Raw genomic sequence first — 15,000 nt, 5'->3', positions numbered from 1 at the left:
CTCCAGGATCTCCGACAGGACCCCTCAATCCAGGTGGACCTGACCATACAGACAATGTAAGGAATCATTGCCTCACAGGCAAACTACATACTGTATGTTATATTTATCTAGTTTTGATATACAGGTAGTGACTCACACTCATGGGGTTCCATCTCCGAATTACAGCTTTAAATTCATGAGTAGTTTTGGCTTGAACTATCTCCTTTTTGAGGTAATTCCAGGTGTCATTGCAGCTTTGAGGAAAGCTTTTCCTTGATATCTCTCAGCCACCATGTGTTCCTCAATTTCTTTCTGTGACCTTTTGTATTTCTAGCATCCCAGACAAACAAGTCACCCCAATCAATCAATTCCATTTCCTTCATCAGCCTGTGCATTGCAACCAGGTCTCCTTTTTCTCTTCTCTCTTCCAAAGTAGGCAAACACAAGCTTTCTAATTTCTTTATCTGCCATATCTCTCAAGTTTGGCACTGTTTTGTCATAGCTCTCTGAATCATTTCTACTTTTCTAATATTTTTCTTTGTGTGCAGATAACACCACCACTGCACATTCCAATCTTCATTGAATCACATACACGGATGACTTCTTCATCATATCATCATCCATGTAATAGAATATCATCCTAATGTTGGTTAGGAGCTTATATGTTTCTCTTGTAATCCTGCATATGTGATTCTCTGGGGACAAGCTGTTTTAGAATATAACACAATGTTTTTTCCTTTGTGCTTTGATAGTTTGATAGCTCCCTATTTTATAATTCAGCTGGGTCTCCTGGTACTTCTGTCCAGTTTAAGGTTACATTTTTAACATTAAATTCCATTTACTACTCCTGGCCCAACTACAAAATATTTCAATGTCTTCTTGCAGCTTTATACAATCTTATTCCTCCACCACTCATCTCATTATCTTTGCATAATTTGCAAACAGACTAGTGAAGCTATTTGACCATTTCAACATATCATTTAGGTAAATCAGAAACATTACCAGGGCCAACACTGACCCTTGTGGTATAGGCTACCACTTAGTATTGCTCCATTCCACCCTGACATATAAATCCTTCATTACTGTCCTCATCTGTCTATCTCTCAAATAGTCCACTTCAAGATGTTTCCCTTATTGAAGATTTTTTTTCTTCAGATCCTGATACACACGGTCCACCCAGCCTTCTCTTTCCCGTTAAATGTTGATTGTTCTTGTATAGAAACGCAGTGGGTTTGTGACACACGATCTTCCTTTCGAGGCCAAATTGATAATCTGTGAAGACATTCAACTTTTCCAAATGTTTCATCCACCAGTTTTTAATTATAGTCCCACACACTTTAGCCACAACACTAGTCAATGACACTAATCTCCAGTTCATTGGTTCTTCTTTATGCCTTCCCTTGTATATCAGCACCATGTTAGCATGTTTCCAATTGAATGGCACTTTACCTTTTGCCACCGAGCTCACAACCAAAATCTCTTAATTGATCTGCTTGTTGATCCCTACACTCTTTCTGTATCCAAATTGAGACCTCACCAAGGCCCACTTAACCTTATGTTTTGTTTTCTAAAAGATTCTTCACTCCTTGCACTTCCATATCGATGTCCCTCAATGCCTCTCCCATCAAAACTCCTTTTCCATCAGGTCACTTTCTACTGTAAAAACTTATTGAAAGCATTTGTTCATAATTTCTGTTTGTTCCTTTACCTCCTCATACACTTCTTCAGTTCTCAATTTATTGATACCTTCTTTATATTTCATTTTGCTTTTCTATAGAATGGGTGGTGGCTGAGGTCAGTATGTTGGTGCAGAGTCATGGAGGACCTGGAGGTCATGGAGGATATGATACAATGCATAATGACCAAAGTAAAAGTAATATCCAAGATGAGGAAATACATGATGTAATAAATAAAACAAATTGGAGAATGTAAATCAACCCTCAAAATTTGAGGTGGGAACATGTATTCTGAGATCATCAAAGAGGAGTTAAGAAAATTAGTTAGAATAAAAGCTTTTGGGCCTAACAAACTTTGTGCCTGGTTCTGGAAAAATGCTCAGGAGTGAGGAAGCCATTAAACCATGAGGTTACTTTTGGAGTTCGTGAGCAAACTATCTTACTAGGTATATGAGTGTCAGCTAACAGTGTACTCTGTTTAAGGGAAGGAAATTGATAACATTTTGCTGAGTTATTGACCTATCTCTTCACAAGTATTCCATGCAAAATTTTAGTTAAGATGATAAGTAAAGTCTAGAAAGAACAAGAATAGGACTACATACAAGAAGCTAACAGAGAGACAGTTTGACAGAGAAAATATTAGTTGAAACTGACGCTGCTGAGAAATCCAAAGAATATTGTTATTAAAAAAAAAAAAAAATGAGTGAGATAAAGGTGAGGAACATTAAAATTGAATGAAGCTTCCGCTATAGATTATGCTACTAACCTGGAGGTCCTTGGAATCCAGGGGAGCCAGGGTGCCCAGGAGGACCAGGTGCTCCATCAGTACCGTTGCAGCCTGGTGGCCCGTCTTCCCCTGCCGGCCCATCAAGCCCAGGCAGCCCAGGGATACCTGCTGTGCCTGGGAACCCTGGCATACCCATGTCTCCCCGTGTGCCTTTCTCCCCCATGGCACCATGGTCGCCATAGTCGCCCCTCACGCCACGAGGACCTGCCCAGGGTAGACAAGGGATGCAGTTATCTATTTTTCAGTAGGTATAGGAGGCAGGCCAAGGCTAAAACTGACAAGATAAACTATGCCCTCAGCATGCTTCTTCAATAAAAAAAAAAGAAGATTACGGCAAGACACTGAAAGGGGAACAAAAGGAGGAAAAGTGGTAGCTGAAGGAATTCTACAGAACAATACTGTGAGGGACCTCTGTGTATGGACGACACATTTTGACAGTGGTGGGCACCGCTAATCGAAAAGTTAGCTTCGGTAACTGATAATCCACTAACTAACAAGTTAACTTCGCTTACGCTAAACCGCCAAATTAGAAATTAGGCCGGGTTCCCACTATTCCGTTTTCACGGTTCCGTCGACGTTAATGACGTCAAAATGACGTCAAAAAAATGGTGGGCGCTCGATACCTTGTTGACAAACAAAGCATGAACCCCATGGACGACAACGACTTCTTGATTGCTGCCTTTGTATACTGGCTGGTCTAGGGGTGGGCAGGTACCGGTACCAGTACCGGTACTAACGGTACCAGCTATTCAGTATGGTATCGGTACCAGACTGCTCGGTACCGGTACCGATACTGACCAGTCGCTCATGCGATGCGGTATTCGAATACGAATACTCCATCCCTGGTTTGGTTTGAGTTGGAGGAAAAAAGTCCGATGTGACACAAGCTCAAGCGCCATTCCCTTTCCGCTCTGAACGCTCTTGTCTTGCAGCGAAAAAAGGGAACCCACGCTCGCGTCTTCGATTTGTACAAACAGGATGCTCGTACACTAAATCACCGCTCGTAAACTAAGGCATTTTTAGTGATTTTTCTTGTTCGTAAAAAAATAATAAAAAAAACGCTCGTAAAGTAAGGAACTCGTAAACGGAGGAATAACTGTACATGTGATTCTCTCCTTCTCCAAGAATTTGTGTGCAATTCTTCTCCCCTCTCCCCCTCTCTGATTTTCAAGTGTTATGTCTTCATATATTGTGCGTATTAAACTAATATGAGACCCTGTCTAGCCCCCATCAGGTCACTTTGGATCAACTCGCCTCGCCATCTCATTCTGTCCATCTGTCACACACATGCACACATCACCGCCCCTCCCCCATTCTGTGTTGGTAAACCAATTATAATTAGCCAGAACGTCCAACTGGACCTCTGGGATATTCTTTCTTTCTTTTGAAATCATCTTTAGGCACTAGGTTAATACATTCTCACTTGTATTTTTTCTATGGTAAGCTATCAAAGGAAACCCCTTTAATTTATACTTAATTTCCCTTTTTTTGTTTTACGTTTTTCGCCTTTGGCGCCTGTAGGCTTCACTATTCCTCCCCACTAGTTAAATTACGCAGAGTTTGACCGGAAGGAATTTGGAGATATATGCTCACGTCCTTCCATGAGTTCCTCAACATTACCACGCAAACTATTCAGTTGTGTCGTGTGTGGCTGAGTGTTTTGTTTATATCGAGTTTTTCTTCCCGGTGAGCTATTGTTTGTCCAACAGGTCGTGGCATGGTAGCAGCACTACCTTCAATAAATACTCAGCCACTTAGCCGCCCTCATCAAGAAAACAGATGGCGTGACACTTTCCATCCCTTTCGGCTTACACATTCAAATTGATTAATAATTACCAACAAATTCATGGTGATCCAGGCTCTCCTACTCTATGATGTCATAGTGGGCAGATGAGAGGTAAAGGATTAATAAAGTTGTAACATTGTTTGGTTGGGGTTGGATAATTTGGGAACTATCTTAGATAAATAAGGAAGGGGTATAGTCTAGCAAGAAAAAATGTCCACGAGAGGAAAATTTCCAACAGGGAAAGTTGGAAAGAAATTTATGTGTGGGATGGGAGGTTCAGAGGAATAATTGTCCTATGCCCTCACATATAATATATACTCCCTGATCCCCCAGACACCTTACCTGGTGGGCCTTCTATTCCTTGGTCCCCTGGAAGGCCAGTGGAGCCTTGCAGCCCGGTGAGCCCTGGAGCCCCTGGAAAACCTCTCTGTCCCTTACAAATACACGTGTAGCAGTTGAGGCACACCTGGAATACAAGACGCGAGATTGTTTACATAGTTACGAACAAATTACATAATTACATAGAAATTGCAAATGCACATGTAGCAGCTGAGGCTATAGGGGTTGCCACTGTGAGCTCAGAAAAACAAGGAACGCAACATCTGACTACATTACGGAACGACCTTAAAGCACGGTAGTGGTACAGAAGATTCCTGTGTGCAGAGTGAAGGCTGCAGTCGTCTTATGAGAAGGGACTCATCTATTAAGCGTGACATGTTGTGTGAGGAGTTGCACAAAATAGTAAAATCTTTGCTATATATAGGGTGATCCGAATCATGACTGTGGGTTCGAATAGTGAGTGGAGTGGGATGGTTTGGAGAGTTGGTTGTTGGTCCGATATCCTGGTGGTGAGCTGGCGTTTGGTTTGACCAACATAAGTAGCATTACAGCTACTACACTTGTATAGATATTCCACCGAGGATCTCACAACACAAGGAATCACATCCTTGACCCGAAACCAATCACCTACTTTAGATTGTGGTTCAAATATGATATGCAGAGATATTTGTGGGTAAAATTTTTGCATTAGACGTTGTACTTTCTTCCTCAGAGTTAAGCTTCGTTTACCAAGATATGGAATGGGAAAATATGACACAGCCCGATTGACACTTGTGATGACCTAGGGAGGAAGTTTTACTTTACCTAACTGAACACCAATATATTTTTCAATACAGCTGGAAGGGAAACCATTGTCTTTGAGTAGTCCCCTCAAGAGGGAGGCGGTGACTGAGTCGTCAAAGTAACGGCCTCGTGTTCAGGAGGACGCGAGTTCAATCCCCGCCCGGTGCCACCAAGCTGGGATTTTTCAGCCGCCGCCGAGTGGCTTAAAACTACCCACATGCTGCTGTCCAGAAGACCACCTTTCAACCCGGACTCTAGATTCTAGGATCAAAGATGAGGAGCTGGGGGAGGGCCATGAGCCCAAAATGCAAGCTACAAACACTTGCGCCTGCGCCAGAACGGGCTGGGCCGACCATCAGGACCAAAAGGAAAGAGCCTTGGACATCATCAGATCCCTGGAAGAAGAAAAGCCTACCACAATAGGGCTGCAAAAAAAAAAAAAAAAAAAGAACTGGAACTCGTTGTGTAGGTTAAAATAACTGGAGCAAATTTTATAAGGTCGGGTCGCGAGTGACAAAACCAAGTTTTGTTTAAACTGTAACGGAATAAAAGAATCAAATCTAGTCATCAGACCCGTACTCGTTGGCTTTCTATAAACTGAGGTAGAAAATGTGTTGTTAACTGTAGTAACCTCAACATCAAGGAAGGGTAATGTTTTACCATCACTCTCTAGCTCTGAAGTAAATTTAATATTGGTTTGCTGAGAATTTAAATAATTAAGGAACAACGGTACATGACATGGAGACAAAAAAAAAAAAAATAAAAATAAAATAAACGTCATCTACGTAGCGTCTATAGAGGAGTGGCTTAAAATGAGGGGGACAATTATCCAACCAAGTTGCTTCATGGTGACTGAGGAATACATTAGCCAGACAGGGCCCTTGGGGATTACCCATAGCAACACCATCCTTCTGTGTAAACAATGATCCATTAATTAAGAATAGGCAATCTTTAACAGCAAGTTAGAGCAGCTTATGGAACTGCGGCTTGTCCATGCCGAAAACATGAGCATTATTCTTAAAAAAATATTCTCAGAACATATATCAATAGTTTCATGAATAGTTTTAAAAAAAATAATATGTAGCGTCTTAATTTCATGCACATTGTTTGTAATGTTTTATCGTGATTTATGTCCCTTTCTAGTCCTGATGATGACTCATGAACGATTCGAAATGTTGAGAAATAAAGATGTTCGTGGCAACGCTGGTCCTGTTGTTCATTCATTCTCTCTCTCTCTCTCTCTCTCTCTCTCTCTCTCTCTCTCTCTCTCTCTCTCTCTCTCTCTCTCTCTCTCTCTCTCTCTCTCTCTCTCTCTCTCTCTCTCTCTCTCTCTCTCTCTCTCTCTCTCTCTCTCTCTCTCTCTCTCTCTATATATATATATATATATATATATATATATATATATATATATATATATATATATATATATATATATATATATATATATACATACAGGCAGGGAAGGCAGTGGCTGAATGGATAGCGTGACGGCCCCGCGTTCAAAAAGGGGGACAAGTCTCATCCAGGAAACTATCGACCAATTAGCCTGACATCTATTGTTTGTAAGTTAATGGAGACTATCATTCGCGACAATATGGTGAAATTCTTCGAAGAAAATAATATAATAAATAATTCGCAACATGGCTTCCGTAGTAAACGTTCGTGTTTGACATATATCTGGATTTTCAAAAGGCATTTGATAAGGTCCCCCACCAACGATTGCTCAGCAAACTACTGGCGCACGGTATCTCGGGTAACATTCACAATTGGCTTGCGGACTGGCTCTCTGAGCGGAAACAGAGAGTAGTTCTAAACGGTGTTACATCTAACTGGCTCGATGTCAAAAGCGGCGTACCTCAAGGATCAGTGCTTGGCCCCATGCTCTTCTTAATTTATGTTAATGATATCGATGATGGGCTCATTTGCAAAGTATCAAAATTTGCTGATGACACAAAAATTGCTAGTAAAGTAACTGCGATACTCGACGAAGAAGCTTTACAATCAGATATAGATCGACTTGCACGTTGGGCCAATCAATGGCAAATGAAATTTAACGTTGAGAAATGTAAAGTGTTGCACATCGGAAAAAATAACAATCGCGTTCGGTACGTAATGAATGGCCAACAACTTTCTGCAGTAAGTAAAGAAAAGGATCTTGGAATCACTATATCAAGCGATTTAAAGCCCGGTCAGCATTGTTCAGAGGTAGTTAAAACTGCAAACAAATTGGTTGGCTTCATCGGACGAGTCTTTAATAATAAATCGGAAAAAGTAATATTAAAACTGTATAATTCGTTGGTTCGACCCCGTCTAGAGTACTGTGTACAGTTTTGGTCTCCCTACTACAGAAAAGACATAGAAAAGTTGGAACGGGTCCAACGAAGAGTAACAAAGATGATTCCTAGGTTGAGAAATTTGTCATATGAACAAAGGCTTAAAGAAGTAAATTTATTCAGCCTATCAAAACGAAGAATGCGAGGCGATCTAATAGAAGTGTTTAAAATGTTCAAAGGATTCAGTGATATTAATGCGGAAGATTACTTTACAATTGATCGATCAAATAGAACAAGAAGAAATCACAATTTGAAGATAAGTGGTAAAAGATTCTCGTCGCACGAAGCTAAACACTTCTTCTTCAATCGAGTTGTTAATGTTTGGAACTCTCTACCTTGTGATGTCGTTGATAGTACAACAGTTACGGCCTTCAAGAATAGATTAGACAAGTGTTTTGAATCCAACCAGCAACTAAGATATTACTCATTGTCGTAATAACGTTAAGTTCTTTCGAATACTGGTGTCCTTGTCCGCTTTTATTGCCCGGTTAGTGGTAGCAGTAATGGTAGTTCTTTCCTCTTTCCTACATAAATTCCATGCAGTTTTTCCATGCTGCATGGTTCTTTTTCCTTTCCTGCCAGCTTTGGCTGGAGGGATGGGGGGGTGGGGAGGAGCCTTCGCCTTTGCTGTCCTTCATCTTCCACCTTTGATTAGATAGTTAGTGTAGCTTGTCACAAACAACCTCGTAAGGACCAGCAGGTCTGCTGTTGTTTGTTCTTCCTTTGTGTTCCTTTGTGTTCCTTTGTGAGATCAATCCCCGCCCGGTGCCCCCAAGCTGGGATTTTTCAGCCGCCGCCGAGTGGCTTAAAACTACCCACATGCTGTCCAGAAGACCACCAATCAACCCGGACTCTAGATTCTAGGATTAAAGATGAGCTCCGGGAGGGCAGCATGAGCCAATGCAAGATGGCGCCACTATAAACACTCGCCTGCGCCAGAACGGGCTGGGCCGACTATCAGGCCGGGAAGAAGCCTACCGGCGCAATAGGCCACGACGTAAAAAAAAAAAAAAATATAAATATATATATATATATATATATATATATATGTATATATATATATATATATATATATATATACATATATATATATTTTTTTTCATGCATTGTATGGATGAAAATCAACTGTTGTGATAGACATTCAAGCTTATGTTTCAATAATATATTTGAATGTTTATGTGAACAAAAAACAACTCAGTAGTTTGCATCGATAATCTAACATACAAGCACGCGAAAAGACAAGACTGTATCAGATAACATAGTCACATCATGCTCGAACGATCTGTGGTGTTTCAGATTCTTTGATTGATAACTCATTTCAGGTATATTAAAAGACATCTGGCTCTGCAAGTGCAAATAAAGGGTATCTTAATAATTTACTGCTTATAAATAACGGTTAATAACATAAATGACATGAAAGAGTATAACTGTTGAATGCGATGGTAGGCTATTTCGAATAATAAGGCGGCTTTACACCTGGCAATTCCTAGTCGGCAATACAGGCGCGGCTGCATATTTGGTCTGGGTCTGGGTCTGGGAGCCCTTCTCGCGGCAAGTTTCCTGCAGCTGAGCGCGTCCGTTGGCGACGCGTTTAGTATTGCCGACTGGCGGCTGGGTACAACATGTCGGCGCCAATAAAACAAGAAATGACAGATACAGACAAGATTTGGAGCCAGGAGGCCGAGGTGGCATTACTAGAAAAAGTTAGGCAGCATAGATACTTGTGGGACCCACAAGATAAGCTGTATGAGAAGCTGAGTCAGCGCAAAACAACTTTTGAGAGAGTGGCAGCAACATTACGAGAAATGTTTATCTCTTTGCGAGATATCGAAGGAGGTAAGGAACGATTATTTTCGTGTATTATATAATCACAGTATGTAATGCCTGGGGGTTGCGATGGCATGTTCCTCCCTTCTCCTTTGTTGTTAAATGCAGCAATGAACAATCAGTCAATACTACTGAAGGTAAAACTCGTTTACTTAAAGTATTTCTACAATATTAGGCTAATGGACCAAACTCATTGTGGTTTTAAGATATGGTAGTAGGCTTTTGGGGTGTCTGGGATGAATTCATTTACTAGCAGTTTACGTCTTGATGCTCCCGGCGGTTCCTCCCACGTGTGAACGTACTTGCTCCCGAGGGCACCCAGCTGGTCTAGCCGCTAGATCGTCGCGGCTGTATTGCCGACTAGGAATTGCCAGGTGTAAAGCCGCCTTAAGGACCTTCTCGAAAAAGAGTGCCTCTAGATAACCTTTCTAAAGAGGATTAAAGATGAGCTTTAGAGGGGAGGGGTAGTGAGCCAAGCCAGATGGCGCCGCTATAAAGCAATTGTCTGAGCCATAACGTGCTGAGACCGACCAGCACGCCACGTCAAGAAAGTCTACTGGCGCTATAGGCTGAACGTAAAGCAAATTTAACTAAACTAGGCCCGCAATTGTGGCAGATTTTTGGGGGTTCAGAGGGCATCATGGGGTCATGAGTTGGAGGGAAGTGTGGGGAGGGAAGCGAGCATGCGAAGTTTTTTTTTTTAAGTACTTTTAGGGGCATTTTAAGGCCGATATGGAAAACATTGGGGGGCTGTATCCCCCCCCCCCCAGAAATTACGGCCCTGCAAACCTATCATCACCTAACGGGAAAGGGGCTTCGTCTCTTTGCCCCCCCCCCCCCCTTATATAAATCTAACAGACCAAATATCTAATGTCACCTTTCCGGGAAGAGGGAAACCCTCACTCAACTCCCCAATTTAGCTTTTGCGTGAGATGTTTATAAGGAAAGACGAAGAAAAATAATGCTGAGCTCCGCAGTGTGATGAGGGTAGAACTAGATAAATACCTAAAGATGGCGGCAAAACCTTTAGTTGTCGATAATCTTTGTTGTAATAGTAATTTTAATTTGACGACCCAGTGCCAGCTATGGATGTTTGCCGTAGTTAGTCTGAGCGCAGGCATCGTTTTCTTTTACTATTGTCATAATCGTTTTCTGAGGTCCGGAGCGGCCGAGAGTTGGGAAACCTAAGGAAAATACTTGATGCAGGAGCTACTACTTTGCCTATTTACTTTGATTTCTGCTTTTTTTTTTCCTTTTTTCAGTGTATTCAGACTAAATCGTGTCACAGATAAGGTGGGATGTGCTGGCTCTGAGCTCGCTCCTTATCCTCGTGGGGGCAGTGTGGCTTGGAGTATTCTCTTCCTCCGTGGTCTATTTGTTTATTATATTATTATTATTATTATTTTTTAGTGGTTAGCACGCCTTATTATCAATCCGAGGGCTTGGGTTCGAATTTCCGACAGGACATTTTAGGACTGGTCGAAACCTGGGGAAGATATATTGTGGTAACCCAAATATTGCACTTGCTCGATCCGTGCTCCGGGGTAATGGATTCTCTCATCTTGTCCACCACAGGTTCAAGGGGCAATGTGACGGAGATGAGCACCACGGCCACGCGCAGTTATAACACATGTCCCCGACTTTACCGTCCTCTCTCTCTCTCTCTCTCTCTCTCTGTCCAGCTACTCTGACACCCTAGTCCTCCAAATCCATCTTCCATCTGGATCACACTAATCACTCTTTGCGTCATTTACGGTTAAAAAAAAGCGTTTATCCTTCAGGAACACGTTTGGCCAGATTTATTTATTTATTTATCAATATTAGTATTTTTTTTTTTTAGTGGTGCGATACTACAAGCATAAACATGATAATAATAATAATAATAATAATAATAATAATAATAATAATAATAATAATAATAAATAAATAACAACAACAAAATTACAACCATGATGACAGTAACAATTATGAATACAATAATTGGAATCACAATTATTGTTAATGATAACAATAAAGATAATAATTATAATAATAATAATATTATTATTATTATTATTATTATTATTATTATTGATAACGGGAGTGACAGTGGGAGACAAGCTGTGGGTCCTGTCAGTGATCGGGCCTTACCTTGGCCTGCGTGCCCTGCATCCCAAACAGCATTAGCAGCAGCAGGGCAGGGAGGCGGGACGCGTGATTATGGATGTTCCACGCCATGTTTCGCGCAGAGAAGTCACGGGAGGCGCGAGGCCATGCCAGGCAGTGAGAGCTGCGTAACCTCCCCACGTTCAACGCTGTGCCCAAACTGGCCTGCCCCGCGAGGGCCCTCACTGCTCCCACCCGTCAGTGTCCTGCTCGTTCTTTTTGACAGTATGTGCCTCGTGTTTCTTCCTTCGTTGGGACTCAAGAAACCACAATATCGCTACTGTAGATTAAGTACTTTTATTATAATCTTATCATATAAAGATGGAATGAAGTTGAAGGTTTGCGAGCGTCTTTAGGCGGTGGTGTATGGCAAGGAGACGCGAGCTGGGTTGGCAGAGCTGTGCCATGCCCGGGCAGGGTCAGAGTGGGTGTGACCGTCCGCGGGGTACGTTGGGCGCGCTGTCCTGCTGCAGTGGTCTTGAAGGGTCAGTGCGTGTCGTGCGCTGCGGCTTCAGAGTCAGCAGGCAGCAGTGGGGTCGCGTTGCAGTGGCTTGCTCTAGCATGCTGACAGTGTGACCATGGGAACGTCCGCCGGAGGCATGAGGTTATCAGCCTCCAATCCCCTTACCATGGGCTCTGTCCTGTAAGTGTTTATTTCATTGACTTTATATATATATATATATATATATATATATATATATATATATATATATATATATATATATATATATATATATATATATATATATATATATACTTACTAAAGCGTGCATATTCACTTTATCGTGGGTGACACTTATAAAAAACTGACTGGGCCCTTGCATCACGCATAGCAGTCCACAACGTTGAGATAGATAGATAGGCAAACAGATAGGTAGATAGATAGATATATAGATAGATATATTTTTGTGTGAATATAACGATGGATTCAGTTCTCATTATCATGGCTGATTCAGGCTATTTCACCCAACAGATTTGTTCTTCTGCTCATGACTGGGTTCCACTCAGCAAAATCGGTAAGTACTCAGAGAGAGAGAGAGAGAGAGAGACTTCATCGAAGTCTTTGCGCAGTTGAGAATATTCACAAGAGCCTCACTGAGTCTCCGTAGTCACCCCTCATTGCATCCGTCATCCCTATCTGTGTGATGCATGGGCAAAACTTTCGCTTTGGAAGAAAGACGAAAATGAGAGCTTGCGCTGTGTGTGTGTGTGTGTGTGTGTGTGTGGACATAACTACTAAGAACTAAAAACAAAAAGCGCTCTGCATGCTGCTCGTTGAAAGGAGATTAGAAAACCAAGACAGTTCCGTTCCAATGGTATCTTCGCTCACCTCTCTTGGAAAAGTTTATCACAAAGAGAAAAAGAAATGTAAGAAGGCAGGCTATTCCAGGACTTGCTGTCAAAGGAAATGAAGGAATAGTTACAGTGGGTGGTTCTTGCATTTGGGAGATGGGCACACACACGTCATCATAGATCCTGCTCTACCTTTAACGACCAATTTTTCAAGTCCTCTCTTGCTAAGAAACGTATGCAAATACCAACTAAATAGACAACGATAGATGAGAACTTATTTTTTGCATTCGTTGAATTCCACACTACTCCTCTTCCCTTTTTTTTTTTTTATGATGTGATAGTTGTGCTACACTATTGCTTACAATGAAGATAAGTATGTTGGATGCTACCATTAATCAGAAAGATATTTTCCAATACTTGTTGGGAGAAATCGGTGTGGCACAGTAATCTTGTTGCATTAGATGTCAAGGGAGTGGTCTAGAAAGGACGGGCTAAGGATACGGCCACTACTGTGTGAATGAGGTTGCTTATAGAATAACAGGCTATTTCATACTTTAAAATATTGTTGTGTGCCTATTTTATCGCAAAGTGCTATACATATTTTAGCCAGTGTGTGTGTGTGTGTGTGTGTGTGTGTGTGTGTGTGTGTGTGTGTGTGTGTGTGTTAAAACGTTATGCAAACACTTTAGACAGACAGATAGATAGATAAATAGATATATACTTACAGAGAGAAAAAAAAAGACAGACAGCAGATAGTTAAAGTCAGCCAGTTCTCTCAAATTATGAATAATTGACATCCTAGCTCTCGGTGACAAAGATCATTTTGTTGTGCTAAAACTTTGCCTTCGAAACTATAGTGGCTAAGTTTTATGAAGGAGAGAAATGTTGTGATTGTATTGGTACAGTCACAGTGAAATATACACGCTGCCGCTGGGCTGAGTTAGAAGCATGTGAGCATTTCTCCAGCCTGTCTGTGGACGTTTGCTCACAATCTACCGCTGTATCCCCTTCACTCTTCATCCTTCTAGCACACACACACACACACACACACACACACACACACACACACACACACACACACACACACACACACACAGATTAGTCTAAATAAACGGTAGGAGAAGTAAAAAGTGCAGAACCACGCAGAAGGAGTTGTTTAGATGGCTAGAGCTCAAGATAAGAGGCTTAAGAACCCATCCCTCGTATTTAGCTCCAGTCCCCGTTTCCAAAGCCTCCTCAAGTTTCAGCGGATGTAGTGGCGTCAGGTGAACAATTCTATCTAAATGCTGCTCCAAATGACATCAAATACGACTTATTTTATTGATTTACATCTTTATGATTGTGCACTGAACTATTGTGACAGTGCGAGAGGGAGTGTTCAAGGAATTATATGCGTGATGGGGGCGTGGGTGAAGCAGCTGAGTAGTGACAGACTGGATCACGAAGAATGGTGCAACCTGGCACTCAGAAGAAAATATCAGGAGAAACGAAATAACAAAAGACTCGCATAGAGGATTGGAAATATATATGTTGGGTATAACATGGAGGAGTAGGAAGCGAGTGTCATGTTCAGGAAATGGAAATGGGATGAAGAAATTATATTGACGACAAAACAAATAAACAAAAAAAGATTTGGGCGTGTCATACCATACATAGAACTGACAACAGAAGGACAACCAAAGTAACAAAGTGGCAACCCTGGAATAGTAGCATAAAACAGGATAGACAAAGAATCAAATGGAGAGATGAAGTCAGAGCATTTGCCGCACCAGGATGGAGTAAACTGATATTAGAGGTAGATAGAAAAGGCTGATAGTGATGCTCTTGAGTACGAGGAAGAGGAGTACGAGGACTCGAAAGAAAGGCATGAAGAACAAGGGGATTAAACCCAAGCTAAAGGGAACACACACACACACACACACACACACTCTCTCTCTCTCTCTCTCTCTCTCTCTCTCTCTCTCTCTCTCTCTCTCTCTCTCTCTCTCTCTCTCTCTCTCTCTCTCTCTCTCTCTCTCTCTCTCTCTCTCTCTCTCTCTCTCTCTCTCTCTC

General features: G+C 41.7%; 1 protein-coding gene across 1 annotated transcript in view; it reads right to left on the bottom strand.

Annotated features, from left to right (window-relative positions):
* Positions 1-11,833, bottom strand: part of LOC126984226 (collagen alpha-1(IV) chain-like) — a 58,360-nt gene extending 46,527 nt beyond the window's left edge. The window contains exons 1-4 of the mRNA XM_050837775.1: positions 11,641-11,833; positions 4,571-4,694; positions 2,422-2,646; positions 1-39 (exon numbers count right to left, since the gene is read on the bottom strand). The exon at positions 1-39 is cut by the window's left edge and continues 128 nt beyond it. Coding sequence (XP_050693732.1) covers positions 1-39; positions 2,422-2,646; positions 4,571-4,694; positions 11,641-11,727 — 475 coding nt within the window. The 5' untranslated portion in view covers positions 11,728-11,833. The remainder of the gene's footprint in view (positions 40-2,421; positions 2,647-4,570; positions 4,695-11,640) is intronic.
* Between the last annotated feature and the right edge of the window lie 3,167 nt (positions 11,834-15,000).

This window comes from Eriocheir sinensis, chromosome 56 (genome assembly GCF_024679095.1).
Source record: "Eriocheir sinensis breed Jianghai 21 chromosome 56, ASM2467909v1, whole genome shotgun sequence".
Classification (NCBI taxonomy): Eukaryota; Metazoa; Arthropoda; class Malacostraca; order Decapoda; family Varunidae; genus Eriocheir; species Eriocheir sinensis.
This window is presented reverse-complemented; position numbering and strand designations above follow the sequence as displayed.